We start from the raw sequence: 14,896 nt of genomic DNA, 5'->3' as shown, positions 1-14,896 counted from the left end.
CTCCTTCTATACAATGCACGTCGTAAAAACTCGGCTTTATTTTTCTCACGTATAATAACTGGCACAGCGGGCAAGGAGAACGCGGTCTGATAACTGCCATCAAGGTCGTCATTTTTTTTTTTTACAAATGCCAACGTTTTTCAGTGTCGAACAAATGGCGAAGTTGATGGCTCACAACGGCGCTTTGCACAAAAGCGAGATACAACCGCGTAGAAAAAACAAATCTTCCTACACAGCTTGGCAAACGGGAAAAAGAAAACGTTTTTCTATGGCAATTCGACAACGCACGTCAGGCAGAGCAACAACAAACAAGAAAAAAATTCCGAGTTCCTTTTTCCGCCCTCCTTCATTTAAATCTCGTTTTTTTAAGTTTTACATTTTTGCTGAAATTTTCACGCGACGGTGTTCACCGCGTCGCTTGCAAAAATTGAAATCGGACGAATGTCTAACCGCGGGCGTAAACCGAGCGAGGTTCCGAGCGTCAATCGCACGGAGGGGGGGCCCCACGTGCCATTAAGTGAAGGTCAGTCCTGAAACAGGAAGTGAGGTTGCCCCGAGTCTTCCGCCCGCAGCGTCAGGATCTCGCAGCCCGTCTCCGTGACGAGGAGCGTGTGCTCGAACTGCGAGGAGCGTTTCCCGTCCTTGGTGACGGCCGTCCACTCGTCGGGCCATGTCTCGTCTTGCCAGGTTCCTGCGGCGGGGAAAACGCAACTGATCGCGCGCGAACGACCTGCTCGTGAAAACGCAACCCGTTTTTTTTTACTTTACATCACGAGCACGGGTCAATAATGGCCCAGGTTTTTCCCTCCACATTTCGGAAACATGCATTTAGACTTCTTCGGCACACGTGACAAGCCACTTTGTTGAGCCATCATTTGTAGCCAGATCGCTTCTGAAATTGGAGCTATATAGCTCGACGGGCCTTACCTGGTAAAATAACCAATTGTAGTTTGCGGATTGTGCCAGAAAACGGGCCTCACCTTCTGAGATCATGGGCTCGATGGTAAACACGTGTCCAGGCTTCATCACTCCCACTGCCTTGTTCTCTGGAGGACGACACAGGAACACACTTGTACGAGACACGTCACCTCCCCCCCCCCGGTCATAGGAATTGTATCCTGGTAGGAATTAAGAGTTGTAAAAAAGTAAGAGATTCGGGATACCAATTTTAATACTTGATGGAAAATGATGGGAAGCTTATCAGACAGTTTTAGAAGTGAGTACAGATGAGGAACAAGTGATAGTCATAATAATACATGCAAAATGTGATCTCCAGGCAGCAGAATGTGCAGTGTGTAATGTACAAAATAATCACGAGTGTCATTCTGTAGAATGTTAGTCACACAATAAAAACGCTACGTCTCCTTCATATATCTGTCCACACAAGAAATATTTTTTTACACGCAGAACCCATCGGTCCGTGTATTATATAATGTACACGTCTAAGACCCATATCTTAAAGAGAGGGTCCTGGCAGTTCAACAGCACTGACTCAAGCAAGCATGGCCTTTGCTGATTTAGACACTGACTCAATGGCTGCTGAAATTATGCACTCCCACAAGGTCGTAGGCCGACTGATTTTGTAAAAACAAATTTAACGTGGAGAGACGAGACACATGAAGGAGATATTGTCCACCCATCTACGCTGGTGTTTATAGTATAGCTCGGCGGGCCTGGGGACGATTAGCGTGTTGGCTAGTGTGGCTAGCAGGTGGCGATCGTGCGAGCCGTACTTGAGTAGTGGGGCACGTTGGGCGCGGTGTGGAAGAGGCGGTGGATGCCGTGGCCGCAGTAACTCCGCACCACCGAGAAGCCGTGCACTTGCGCGTGTCTCTGAATCACGTTGCCGATGTCACGGTAGCGCGTGCCCGGCTTAACTGTGAACACGTAATACACGTACGGAATACACACACAGTCGCAGATCCACCGTGTAACCTGAAAGGTGCTCGCTAACTTGCACTTGTCCCCACACCCTATTAAGGCCAACATGGCGCACAAGAGAGGGTGGTGTGGCCAGCAACACACCACAGCTGCTTCGGCATGTCCTGGGTCTCAACTAAGGCCAACTCAGCCCAAAGTGATTACTTTGTGCAGTTTATAAGCATCGGCACTGGGTGGAGATGGTGCCGTTCACACCACCTGTTTACGTGCCATGCTGGCATTAATAAGTTGTCACGCGTAGCACTTAAGTTTATTTGGTTCATTGGGAGATATTTCGAAAGACCAGAATAGTCTCATTTGCAAGAGTGACCTGGCATTATGGCTGGGCCATCTTAATCTCCCTGGTGCTAATGTTCAGACACAGCACGAGGTTACTCATTCTAGGCTAGGTTTGACGTACACTGTATATGGCACTGTATATGGCGTACGTGAGATTCAGACGTCACTTTACACTGATGCTAGCCATGACTGGGAATCGAACTTAAGCTGTACGGTTCAACTTGTCATCGCAATGAGTTAACGAGCCACCACTATACGATTCAACGTGTCATCACAAGCCATCGCTGCGAGCTAATGAGCAGCTCCGTCGTGTACTGAGAGGTCCGTGCATGACAGCGGCGCGCTGACCTTCGTCGATGGCCTGCATGAGGCACTCGAAGGAGACCTGCACGAGCTTGCGGGACGCCGCGTCCACGTTCCCCACGAAGAACGTCTCGTTGAGGTCCCCGTGGAAGCCGTTGTGGTACACCGTGATGTCGACTGCAGCGAGGAACGCGCGGCAGGCGAACGGAACACAAAAACGGCCACGTTAACAAAGGAGGTGCACGTTGCGAAAACCGCGGTTGACCCGTCGGTTACCCGTGGGCGAATTAGATGGGCTTTCAGGGTCGCCGCGCTTGTGACAAAAAATAAATTACTTTACGAGTGCGCGCTCATTTAATTATTAGCTGGCTCCTCAAGTTGTCTCGGGTCGGTGACTTAGAGCCTGCGTGACCCATACACGCCAGCAAGGAAAACCGATTGCTTTAATAAACAAAACCAAAAACTGCGTTCTATGTCTTCACCTCCATGCTACGTAGGAAAGTAATACGTGTGTTTTTTTTGTAGATTGATTCACAAATGTTTTGCGTGAGCTGTGTTTATTTTATCCGAGCCAGAGCACCCTCGCCCCGCACCCGTGATCCCCAGACGATCGAGAGTTGACCGTACCCCCCACAACTGCATTGATATGGGAGAGTGCGCGACTGGCAGATCCTACTACCAAAATAACTCGCGATATCTGTGCAGCCATCCGCGAAAAAACGGCAACAGAATGGGTTTGCTGCAATTATCCCATCACTTCTGGGTGATCATTTAACAGGTTACCCCTCTCTATCCACGGATGAAGTCAAATAATAGGAAGACATTTGCCATATACAGTGTGTCCTTAAACCAACGTGGGTGAATGCACCGTATCCAGAATATTGAGGGGGGGGGTGCTTTAAAGTGGGACTCAGAAATATGTTAAATTAAAAAAATTTAAAGTAAAAAATTTGAAAATGTTGCAGAGCAGTGCTCTCTTGTCATGTATGGATAAAGTTGATCTATTTTTAAGATAAGCGGTGCACAGACGGAAAAATGGGGCCCGAGGAGAACGGATGGACTCTGCATACTACACCACCTCCGTTAACGCACGGCAATCGCATCTCCTGGGAGAAAACAAGAATGACAAACTTGGGCATTGCGTTTGTGTTATTTTATTTCCGGTTCTGTTTGGTTACATTATTGCTCCCCCCCCACCACGCTCCCCCTTCCATCGTCTTCCCCTCCCCCATAAATATACTGCTGCCGATCGTTACCCCGAACATGGTAGGGCGCTGAGCCCAGACGCCCCCCGGTTGGTCCCTAATCTTGGCGGTGTATCGCTCCGGGTTTGGTTCACGTTATTTGCCGTTTTTTTCCCCCTCTTCGAAATCTACTCTGTATTCTTGGTTCTTGAAAAATAAACAACGAGCGGTGCCAGGTCAGCGCTCTGACCTCCGAGCCACTTTTGCTGCAGCTTTACACGTTCGTATGTATCGTGGCATTGCGAAGCGCACGTACGCATACATTCAGCATTATTCCTCAGGGGGTTATTCCTAAACGAAGCTCGAGGTTTTTGGGGGAAACGTTTGGACCCCCCCGGCCGATTTGCCGGCACAGATCATGACCGTGACGCGCGGAACGCCCTGTCTCACCGTTGAGGATGTCGCCCTCCACCAGCGGACGATGGTCGGGGATGCCGTGGCAGATGACCTCGTTCACGGAGGTGCAGCACGACTTGGGGAAGTTGTAGTAGTTGAGCGGCGACGGGTAGCAGCGGCGCTCCATGCAGGCCTGGCCCGTGGTGCGAAACGACGGACAAGCAGCCACCGCCGTCAATAGCAATAACACCACCACGACAACAACAACAACGGGCAACAGCGACGGTCGTAATCGAAGACGACGTTTTGTATTTTTAATCCCCAATTTATTGCGTTGCGGTGGCGAGATGTTAACCACCCCGCCTGGTATACAGGAGGACGTGGGTTCGATCCCGACCCTGGAGTTTTTATGTTCTCCCTGTGGTCGCGTACATTTTTCGCCGGCCTCTTTTCCACACAACAGGGGCAATGCACTTCCCACCCCCCCCGCCCCATGTCCCGCTACAGAACGTAAAACTTTTAGCATGACAGTCAAAACTGATCATTATTTAAATCCGCGGAGTTTAGCCAAATTAAGTGGGGAGCCAAATTTGACACGAGTTTTCTTTTGCGCAGTCATTGGTGACCGGACTGACGCCATCAACTCGCTGCACCTGCAAACCCACTTTAATCTCGACTCGATCTATGCGAATCTATGTGTCTCTATGTAAGTCTATGTGTCTCTCCCTATACTAGCCTTTTGCCCGTCCAAGGGCTCCTCTCCCTATACTAGCGAAAAGCAGACCGTGACATATTTATTTCATGTATGCGTGTGCAATTTGTAAGGGCGCGGTGACACAGACCTATTTAATTTTAAGGTTATAATCCCTTGTTCATCATGACGTCCTTTTTACTTTGATGTCTCAACAGCGTGACGGAGATCGCGTGACGTGAGGGTTCTGCCTTTGTAGTGAGGGTTGTAAGTTGACGCCGAGGAGGGGGGAGGAGGCGCCTTGGCCCCCCATGTGGAGTGACGTCAGCCGCTAATTATTATGAAGGGGGAGGGGGGGTATCCATTTGGAGGACGTCACTTTATGATTATTAATGAGGGGGGGTGTTCGATGTGGAGTGACGTCACCTGCTCATGATTATTAATGAGGGGGGAGGGTGCTCCATGTGGAGTGACGTCACCTGCTCATGATTATTAATGAGGGGGGAGGGTTCCATGTGGAGGACGTAACCTGTTTATGATTATTAATGAGGGGAGCTGGTCGACGTGGAGTGACGTCACGAGCGTTAAGGACAGACATTCCTGGGTGATTATAGTCGGTATAAGTCTATGTGTCTCTATGCAAGTCTATGTCTCTCTCTATGTAAGTCTATGGGTCTCTCCCGATGCAAGTCTACGTATCTCTATGTAAGTCTATGTGTCTCTGTGCGAGTCACTCATGACTGGATCGAAACCCATAAACTTGCTACACTTGAGAACCTGGTTTTCAGAATCAGAATATGATTACACTTGAGGAATCCGATGAGCTATAAAGCTCTTTTTTACAGATGTCCAGTAGGGACGGGTCAGAACGTTACAACAAACAGTACAAAAACACAAAAGTGCAAAGTATAGGAAAGGTAAACAAATCATTAAAAATATATACGAATAAAACTAAACAATTTTTTACTTACCAGGTAAAGCCCACTGAGGTATTAACTTACTTTTCAGAAATTACCTGGCGACAAATGATAGCTCTTGTGGAAATGTATAGCGGCAAAATAATAAGTAAATAATCCCTGGCAGCTGCCTGGATTTGAACCCAGGTTCCCAGGAGTGCCAGCTCAACGCTCTGACCTCCGAGCCGCCAGACCACCTCGAACGGATAATCTTGACGCATATTCAACGGGGACACACTCAAACTTCACGTGCAAGGGTTTCCGCGTGTTCGGCCGGTACATTACCGCGTGCACCGCTTCATCAATCTCGTCCGTGGTGACGCCCGGCTTCACCATCTTCGCCGCAATGTCCAGCACCTCCCTGCCCAACTGCAGGGAGCCACGCGAAATTCACATGCCACGGTTCAGTCGGGTGGACACGGCACACGAGGCTGCCACCGTACGAGGCGAAAAGGTAACGCGTCCGTTTGTTTGACGCGCCTTTTTGCATGCACGTGTAAAAGCTGCCGTGTAGAATTCACAAATAAAGCACGACAACCCGGACGGCTGCACGTGTAATAAAAACTCGTGTACGATTGCGACGTGATCGGTCCTCCCGTCGTGCCTTGTACATCACGTGACATTCCCACACTGCCTGTATAACAGCTTTTTCCTCCACGCGGCATCGTCAACTGCGTGTGCACGACCTTGTTTCGGATCACCAACCCAGCAGTCAATATTTTAACCATTATCCAATATTAAATCAATTATATGGTGAAGCGTTGAAGAACCATTGCCAAAAACGCCACCTTGTTATAGCTTTTTCTTTTAAGCGTTCAACATTTCTCTTCGATTCCGACAACTTAAAACACCTGCCCCTGGACCCCACAGACTAAGGCGTGGCTAAAATCGAGACAACACGTGACACGCCAGCTGTGGCTACTACTGCAGCCTACAACGCACACAGCGAACCGCGCTGGGTCTACAATCGTGACATTTTAACGACCGCGAGGCGTCGGTCGCCGCACCTTGCAGGCGATGCGCATGCCCTCGATCTCGTCGGGAGAGAGCACCTTGATCTGCGTGCTTCCTCTCATCTCCTTCTCCACCAGGGAGATTCCTGCAGCCAACACAAAACACATGCCCATCCTCGAACGACTCTTACGAATTGAGACGTTCAAAAGTTGAGCCCCCAAGTAAAAAGCCCATTCAACGGCGACTCGGCCATCACACAAAACAATTCCTTGGGGATGCTGCCTTGGTATAATGGGTTAGCGTAAAGTTGAAACAATGGGAACGTTACAGAAATGTGGTGGGTAATTGTCAGGGGTTAAACGCCGCCACCACTACGGAAAAATATGTACCTCCAGTCAGGGCCCAACAGGGGGCAATAGCGGGTCCGGTCTGTACCAAGTAGGACTCGTGGGACAGGCAATCTGGGGGGTGGTTATGAACCGGAGGTAGACAACCCTGGCCTCCAGTGGGGGCTGGGGAATTGCGCAACAATCTAGGTCCCTCTAGAAGGTTCCAGAGAGTGGGCGTGACCAGGGGCGGAGTGATCCTGGGAGCCCCATAAAAGCCGGACCCCAGAGCGGCTCCGGCAGTCAGCGTCAAGCCGAAGACCGAAGAGCTCGCCTGAAGATAGGACCCTGGACCCCAAGCTCCGCTGTCCTTCGAAGGGCCGAAGCCGAGTGAGGCAAGTGGTCAGGGGACTAGGACCCTGAGGATCCCCGGACCCAACGTCCTTATCAGGGTCGGGTCTGAGTGGGCCAGTGGTCGAGACCCAAGGACCTTGGCTCGGTCGGGTCAGCCTCCCCTAGGTAACGTTAGCCGGAGGGCTAAGATTAGGTGGTCCCAGTGACTAGGGCAAGTTAGCCCGGAGGCTATACCTCTTCAGGTCATCGGGTAGAAGGGGCCATTACCCCTTCGTGTTAGGGACCCCGTATGTTATTGTTAAATAAATACGTGTTGCCCCCTAAGAAGACTCCGTCTCCATACAACCCACTACAGAAACACCCCCCACCCCGCAGCCTCCGTCCACCCAGCAGTATATATGGGTGGTGTAAGGCGTGGGGAATACCCACCTCTTCCAAGCTGTCTGGCCAGTGTGGAAGAGTGGGGGCCAAAATACTCTCGAGAGGAGCTTCTGAGAGCATAGAGGAGGCTCATCCGCCAGCAGTGGCGTTGGCGAACAATCGATGGGCTGCACATTTATATTTTTACCGATACCTTTATTAATTGGCATGATTATTTTCATGGTTAAAATACAATTTTACGACTCGCAATTTTACCACTAAAAGCCAGACTGTATGCTTTTTTGGCCGTTAATTTTGTTACAGTTCCATCAAACAACACCGTACCTTGCGTGTGATTCGCGTAGTCTGGCCTTGAAATATCCTCCGGCACATCTTTCTTGGGGCTCTGTGGGGAGCGGCAGACAAGGAAATGAAGGCATTGAGCGGTAAGGGCAGTCACCTTCTAAAAAAAGTGATTTCGGTTGAACACATCGGTTCTGCCCTTCGGTTGCGCCCTTCACCAGCACGTGTAGCAGGGGGCTTGCAACGAGTCACCCCACCCAGTGAGTAGAATAATTACCATGACTGCGGATCGACGGTTCAAATTAAGAATCAAATCCTCTTTTTCGTTGTATTTCTATCAATCTCGTTCGTACTATTAGCCCCATCTCTCCCGTCTCGTGTGTAACGTCTCATCTTTTCTTAAATCGTTGTGTTGTACTGCATGCGCAATGTACCAGGGGATAATAGGGTCGCAGCGTGCCCGTGTAGCGATACCAGGGCCACGGATCCGTGATCGGCGCTCCGGGAATATTTGCCACATTGTTCTGTGCCTTCTCTTCCTCTGCACACACATGCACGGATAAGCACAGACACAAACATCTCACATTAGCCACATGCAATTGTGTCCTTGAAAATACTGTGTCCTGCTTATAAAGGGCTTTTTTTTTGCAGGGTGGAACTGAGGAAAAAAAGATATTGCAATCAAATCAAAAATCGTACTCCCGTGTGCAGGCTAATAATGTATTTTACTCTACGTTCTCAATCTTTGCTATCTCTCTCCGTTCCTCCTTCTTCTTGTGCTCAATCGACGATTTCACTCTTCTTCTTGGTTCTTTCGGAAAAGTCACGTAGAAGGGAAATAATAAAATAATAAAAATTAACCAATTAAATTCTCACGACGTTTCGGCCACAACACAAGTAGCCGTCCTCAGGTGAAGAAACAGAACTGGAGCACTGTCTTTCCGACAATGAACACTGCTAAGCTTGGCAGCGTATTTTAAGCTGGGTGGGAGGAGCAGAGCGCCTTGACAATTGAAGTAGCTGTTTTGTATTAACGTTGGGGTCGTCGTAACGCATCTCCATCATAAGTAGAGGACTACTCGAATTTTAATACAATGTGAAATGCTGAGCTTTCAAATGTAAAAAGTACAAACCTTAGATGGAATAAAAAAATATATAAATACACCCCACCCATAAATTATCCTGGTATTTTGAAGACATGCTGTAGACTGCTGGAGAATGCGCAGTCAGCGAGTGCCTATTAAGGCTGGCCATGGCAACCAAAGATAGATTATTCTTTAATTTATATAAATGAGCTTTCTATTTTAGTTACATTGCATTTTACTGGATAAAACTGTACGTTGCATATATGCGCGTAGTGGCACACACCTGTGAATGGATTGGTGGATCACTTAAGAGTTTTGTGAAACTCCCAGGCCCACTTGGCTACGAGGTGGTTAGGGGGGATGCAGAATCGCAAGTGGGTTCGTGAAACCAGACTATTTGGACCTTTGGGTATGCGTGGTGGGTTTTCTCCGGGTACTCTGGCTTCCTCCCACCGGAAGCCAAACACTCATTCATGATATTGGCCAAACATCCTATGACAGGACCCTCCTGAAAACGACTCGGTTGACCGAGTGAGGCTTTAATGGGTTATTAGGGGGCAATAATTTTGCTACACGGTGGAGCGATGGTGCCTCACGGACTCGGTGACCTGTGTTTGATTCCCGGCCACGGCTAACATCAGTGACTAGAGATATCTGGACCTGTCATGCCACTTACGCCCTCCACCTCCACCTTCACCATCCTGCCCTGGTCAGTGTAATGAAGCATGGTAAACAACCCCCATTACCGATACGGCATGCGGAGGCTTTAATCTAGTAGTACATTTTACAAAGGGCTGCACGGTTATTTTTCATTTATTGTTTTTATACGCATAACGTGGATTGGTCCTATGCGAAGATGGATACGCCACACTTAAACATTCATAACACACACCGAGTTAAGTGACCTTTTCTCAACAATGACACAACACTATACTGCGAGATTCATTATCTCTTTTTGCGAGAGGGACCTGTGAAGGCCATGCATAATTTATACTCAGGTACCAACACACTCGTGGGTTTTTTGTATGCGTGTGTGCACATCTGCTCACCGAAGACAAAAACTACCTTTGTTGTTCTGTGCTGTAATCGGGCATAAAACAACAAAGCGGTTGTGTGGCCAGCACCAAGCCCAGCCCCGCTGCCTTTTCCTCTCTCATTCTGCTGCTTAGATACAGTTCCAGTTAATCATTTAAGGCTGAGTCAACCTCATGGAGACTCAGGACAGGTTCAGATACCACCTGCCACTGATGTGATCTACGGCAGAGGATTGAACCCCAGTCGTCGTAGTTTTCCAGTGCAGTTCGAGAATCACTGAACCGCCACACCACCCAAAATACAAAGATCCCCCGTAACATCCTTTGATAGACTGCTGAGACAAGTGCTCTTTGCGAGCATCTATTTAGGTCTGCACAGCTCACAAGCGGGGGTGATGTGGTCCATCCAAAAGGGGGGTGGTGTGACCACCTTTGTCTCCCCACAGCTGATGTATACACACTGCACCAGGTACAGTACTTGCTTAAGGCCGAGTTGACATACGGGAGGCCCAAAACCTGTCCTGATGTCACTCGACACCGATGTTAGCCGCGGCCGAGAATTGAACTCGGATCATCGGGTGCACAGTGCAGTGTGCGAACCACTGCACCCACAGTTCCTTTCCCCCACTCCATCACACAAGACAAAAATGCTGGGTGAGCAACACTGCTTCTCTAAATGCTTAGTCGGCAGTGCCATATGCTCAAGTTGCAGGAGCTCGGCTTTCAACAACACACTCTCGACACCACAGCTCTGCATTGCTCAATAACGTACACCACATTTCATGACGACGCGTTATCTCGCAGGCATGGGCACATACCAACGGCGCGTGGTGCTCTAGCCCCAACTAAATGACTACTACGAGCCAATAGCAAAAAGGAATACATGTTTGCAAAAGCAATGTATTTGGGCAAGCATCCATTCAAATAACAATTAATCGTGTATATGCAGTCTATTTGTCAATCCATAATTATAACCAGTAACAATAACGATTATACAAACTATTGTAATTTACAGCCCACCAGCAAATACACTGCAAGATGAAGAGTGATGGAGGATGCTTGACCATACTTCACCACATTGGTCCACATAGGTTGAAGGGGTGCCCAGGGCCGGTTCGGATACATTTCGTCATCGGTCTTTTATTAATTTGGAGATGGTGATGCTAATGACTGCCCTTCACTTATCCAGGAAAGCCTTGGCGAGTCTTCTGACTCTTTCAGGAGGGTGCTGCTAAATTGGTGAAGACAACTCCTTAAATGTGTGTTCGGCTTCGTGTGGAAGGAAATTTGAGAAACAAAAGAAATCCAACCATGCATATGTAAGGACAGTACGGCTTCTCGTGGCCGTGGCTACTAATTGACGCGACGGGCACTGACAGGGTCGCATAAGGATAGCACGGGACCTAAGTGGTAAATAATCATTGAGACAGGGACAGACAGGCCCAGAAGAGGTGAGAGAGTGTTTGGGGAAAAGGGGCGTAGCCGGGTCGAGGAGTGGATAAAAGCCAGGCGTGGAACAGGGCTCTGGGCTGTTGTGGGGGAATCAAGAAACTGTCGTCGTCTTGGAGCAGGTCGTCTTCATCATCTTGGATCGGGCACCTTGTGGTCTTGGATGGCTAGAGTTACAACATATTGTCTCCGTGACTACTACGCGTCCGCTCCTGTGTAGCCAGCCAACTTCATGTGGAGCGTCGCGTAGAGTCACAGAAGTTACCCAGCTATAAATAGTCAACTTGCGGTTACTTGTTAAATTATCAGTGAGTCGGTGGACTCTATTCACAATAAATATACATATAACTGAACAAGACGGTATCTCTGAGAGCTACATTACACATACAAGGGGGCGACACTCAAGGTTCACATATCCGGCCCTCTTAACAGACCAAGCCTGGTGTTCCTAGTTAAGTCTCCCATCCAAGTACTAACCAGGCTTAACCCTGCTTAATCTCCGAGATCCAATGATATTGGGCACATCCGAGGTGATACGGTCCAAGGAAATTTGACTTATTTTTCCAAATTTTGTTGCAATGCCCTTGGCTGTCCACAAAAACAGCACAGCCGCGCAGGTGAAGTTACGACAATACGGCATGCATTGGTGGTCACCCGTCCAAGTACCATCCAAGCTCAACGCCGCTCAGCTTCCGAGATCTGCGGAGATCAGGCGCATTTTGGGGAGATTTGCCCATAGGAAGGAAAGCTGCCTCACTCACTCGCTTTCTTGTGCAGTTTCTTGTGGGCGTCCCAGCTGCCTTTGAAGCACTCCTGCCCACACACGACAGGCACCCAGCAAAGAAAACCCTTCACGTACACATGCCAGCCCCCTTTGCGGCAATCCAATGTTAGGCGAGGGGGCGTTCCCACATAGTGTGCGTTACAGTGTCAAAAAAATGTAACCGCGGCTTAACGAGCTCACATATTAGCTTGCATAAGCGTCCATACTCAAACGAACATTGGGTCAGTGATTATGTTTGTCGGCGGCCGTGAGCCAATGGTGGACATTCCACATTTCCATGACGGGGTCCAGCAATTCCACAGGAAGAGTAATGATGACTGCTGTCATACTAATATTATTATTTTTTAAATGACAATTCATCGACCCATTGGAAAGCAGTGAGTTTATCTTTCCTTGTATGATAGACTTTATTGATAATCCATCTTTACAAGTCAAATTTTCTATTGAACGCAAAATAATAATTGACAGCCCTTTGTCCGCACCTCCGATTAGCACGGTTGGTTACGTACGGTGGGAAAGAAGTTCAGCATGCATAGTCAATCCACTTCTTGATAAAGGCCTCCTCAATTCCACGTCGGTAGTGGGGGTTTTGTGTGAACATACTTCACATGGGGGTTTTGTGTGAACATACTTCACCACATTTGGCCAGGGCAGGTTGGTTAGTTAACACAGGGAACCCCAGGACCAATTGAGATATCACTTGCCAGCGACGCCAACCGTTCCCGACAATTAAACTCAGGTCACCATGTTCTTTAACACGCCGTGCCAAGCACTACGCCACCGCTCCACCCATCGCAATAGAATTGTATGGTTGTCATGCCCTGCCCAAATCCTGAGCCGGTGTTGGAAATTCCACATTCGTATGATGGGAGGTAATTATTCCACAAGACAACGTAATTATGCACAAAGTAGTCCTCAATTTTGTTGACCCTGGAGTGCTAATGATAATAATCTGTTGCCCTCAACCCCCATGCGGGAATTGAACTCAAACCCTTCCGAATTGAGAATTGTGTTGCAAAATTATCAATTTCTGTCATTCGATGTATCCACTTTTCCGGTTTCCCTATCGACAAAACATTGCCAAAACGACTGGGACAAGGACACAGACTTAGCAGCTACTCCAGGTGTACCTTGCTGATCTCATCAAGGTGCATAAAGCATCATACGAACTCCGGTCATCCTCCACAGCAGCGGATATTACTGGGTTTTTTTGGCTCAGCCGTCGAACAAAAAGACGGCGGTGGTCACCGCATCGCGCGCTTTCAGATGCGCTTCTGCGGCCGTCTGGAACGCTCTTCCCTCCGATATTAGGTTGCCCGCTGGGAGCTATGCACTTTTAACTCATCTCGATTGAAAATTAATTTCTTCACAACTGAATTTTGTCTTCAGTTTGTTGTCCTTGCCCCGCACCTCTGATTATATCACGGCTGGCTACGTACGGTGCCAAAGAAGTTCAACATACAGTGGTCAATGGTCTCTTGAGTGACGGGATTCCGGGTATGAATGTGGCAGCACTTGGCCTCGAAACGACTCAAGGCCCTCGTACCACAACAATGCGAAACGCGTCTCCCTGACCACAAAAAAAGTGCAATGCAGCCCTGAAGCCTTTGTATGAAACTCCACATTACTGTGACAGGACCCAGGTATGTTATACAGCGCAGTTAATGTGTCACTCGTGGAGCGGTGGGTGCAGTGGTTAAGAGCACTGCGCTGCGATTACCAAGCCACCTGAATAAACATTCCGGCACGCGATTAACATACAGATCTCTCGTGCCGGTTCACGGTCAACGGTAAGAAAGGTAACGTACAACTCCACGGTCGTATGGCCGGGGCTGCCAGTTACGCGCATGAACGCCGTCACCTTTCACCGACGACCGCCAAGGCTGCGGCGTGTAAGCCCAGGCCTCGCGCCTCAATGGGATCCCGCCAAACAACAACCACCACCACCACAACAACCACCACCACCACCACGACCGACCAGCACCCACAAACAACAACAACAACAAACCTGCGAGCAGAAGAAAGATCCCTGCACGCCGAGCTTGATGCAGGTCGGGCACTGCAGCTTGGCGGCGTTGGCGCAGCCGGCCGTCTCGCAAGTGTGGCTCAGCACAGCGGCCATGGCGGGCGAGGGGGGTGGGGCGAGGGGGTGGGGCGAGGTGGGGGGGGGGCTACCGGCAGGAGCCGGGCGGCGTGCGGGTCACGGCGAGGCGTGGGCCCCGCCCCCGCCCCGCCCCCGCCCCGCCCCGCCCCGCCTTGCCCGCCGGCGGCCCTGTTGGGTGAGGGCAAGGCTGCTGCGGGGGTGGGGTGGAGCAGGGGGAAGAGACGAATGGTAATAATGATAGTGATACATCGTCGGTTGTCTTGCGAGTGTTTTTAACCTCACTGCAAGGCCCGTGGGCCACTTGGTGGCACTTTAGTGCGGGGCCCCCCCACCCCGACAATACAATGGGGAGACAACGGTGGCTATGAGATGTTAACTACCTCGCCTGGTGTA

General features: G+C 49.5%; 1 protein-coding gene across 1 annotated transcript; it reads right to left on the bottom strand.

The window, feature by feature from the left end:
* Positions 1 to 20: 20 nt before the first annotated feature.
* METAP1 (methionyl aminopeptidase 1) lies at positions 21 to 14,553 on the bottom strand. The gene is made up of 11 exons (XM_032969204.2): positions 14,408 to 14,553; positions 12,377 to 12,428; positions 8,482 to 8,588; positions 8,090 to 8,150; positions 6,758 to 6,849; positions 6,036 to 6,119; positions 4,158 to 4,296; positions 2,569 to 2,700; positions 1,734 to 1,877; positions 981 to 1,046; positions 21 to 691 (listed from the first exon to the last, which is right to left on the bottom strand). The coding sequence occupies exons 1-11, from the start codon at positions 14,519 to 14,521 to the stop codon at positions 525 to 527; spliced, it is 1,158 nt and encodes a 385-aa protein (XP_032825095.1). The 5' UTR covers positions 14,522 to 14,553; the 3' UTR covers positions 21 to 524.
* Between the last annotated feature and the right edge of the window lie 343 nt (positions 14,554 to 14,896).

The sequence above is a fragment of the Petromyzon marinus genome, chromosome 41 (assembly GCF_048934315.1).
Source record: "Petromyzon marinus isolate PM22_M1 ecotype Great Lakes invasive population chromosome 41, UKy_Petmar_22M1.pri1.0, whole genome shotgun sequence".
NCBI lineage: Eukaryota > Metazoa > Chordata > Hyperoartia > Petromyzontiformes > Petromyzontidae > Petromyzon > Petromyzon marinus.
This window is presented reverse-complemented; position numbering and strand designations above follow the sequence as displayed.

What these genes read in the sequence shown, in the direction of transcription:
- METAP1 (XM_032969204.2), bottom strand. Translation starts at nt 14,521, where the DNA reads ATGGCCGCTGTGCTGAGCCACACTTGCGAGACGGCCGGCTGCGCCAAC. An exon ending in GGAGGGCGACATCCTCAACG is followed by an intron (nt 2,701 to 4,157) that starts GTGAGACAGGGC and finishes TCCTCGCTGCAG; the next exon opens with TCGACATCACGGTGTACCAC. An exon ending in CAACGTGCCCCACTACTCAA is followed by an intron (nt 1,047 to 1,733) that starts GTACGGCTCGCA and finishes GTCGTCCTCCAG; the next exon opens with AGAACAAGGCAGTGGGAGTG.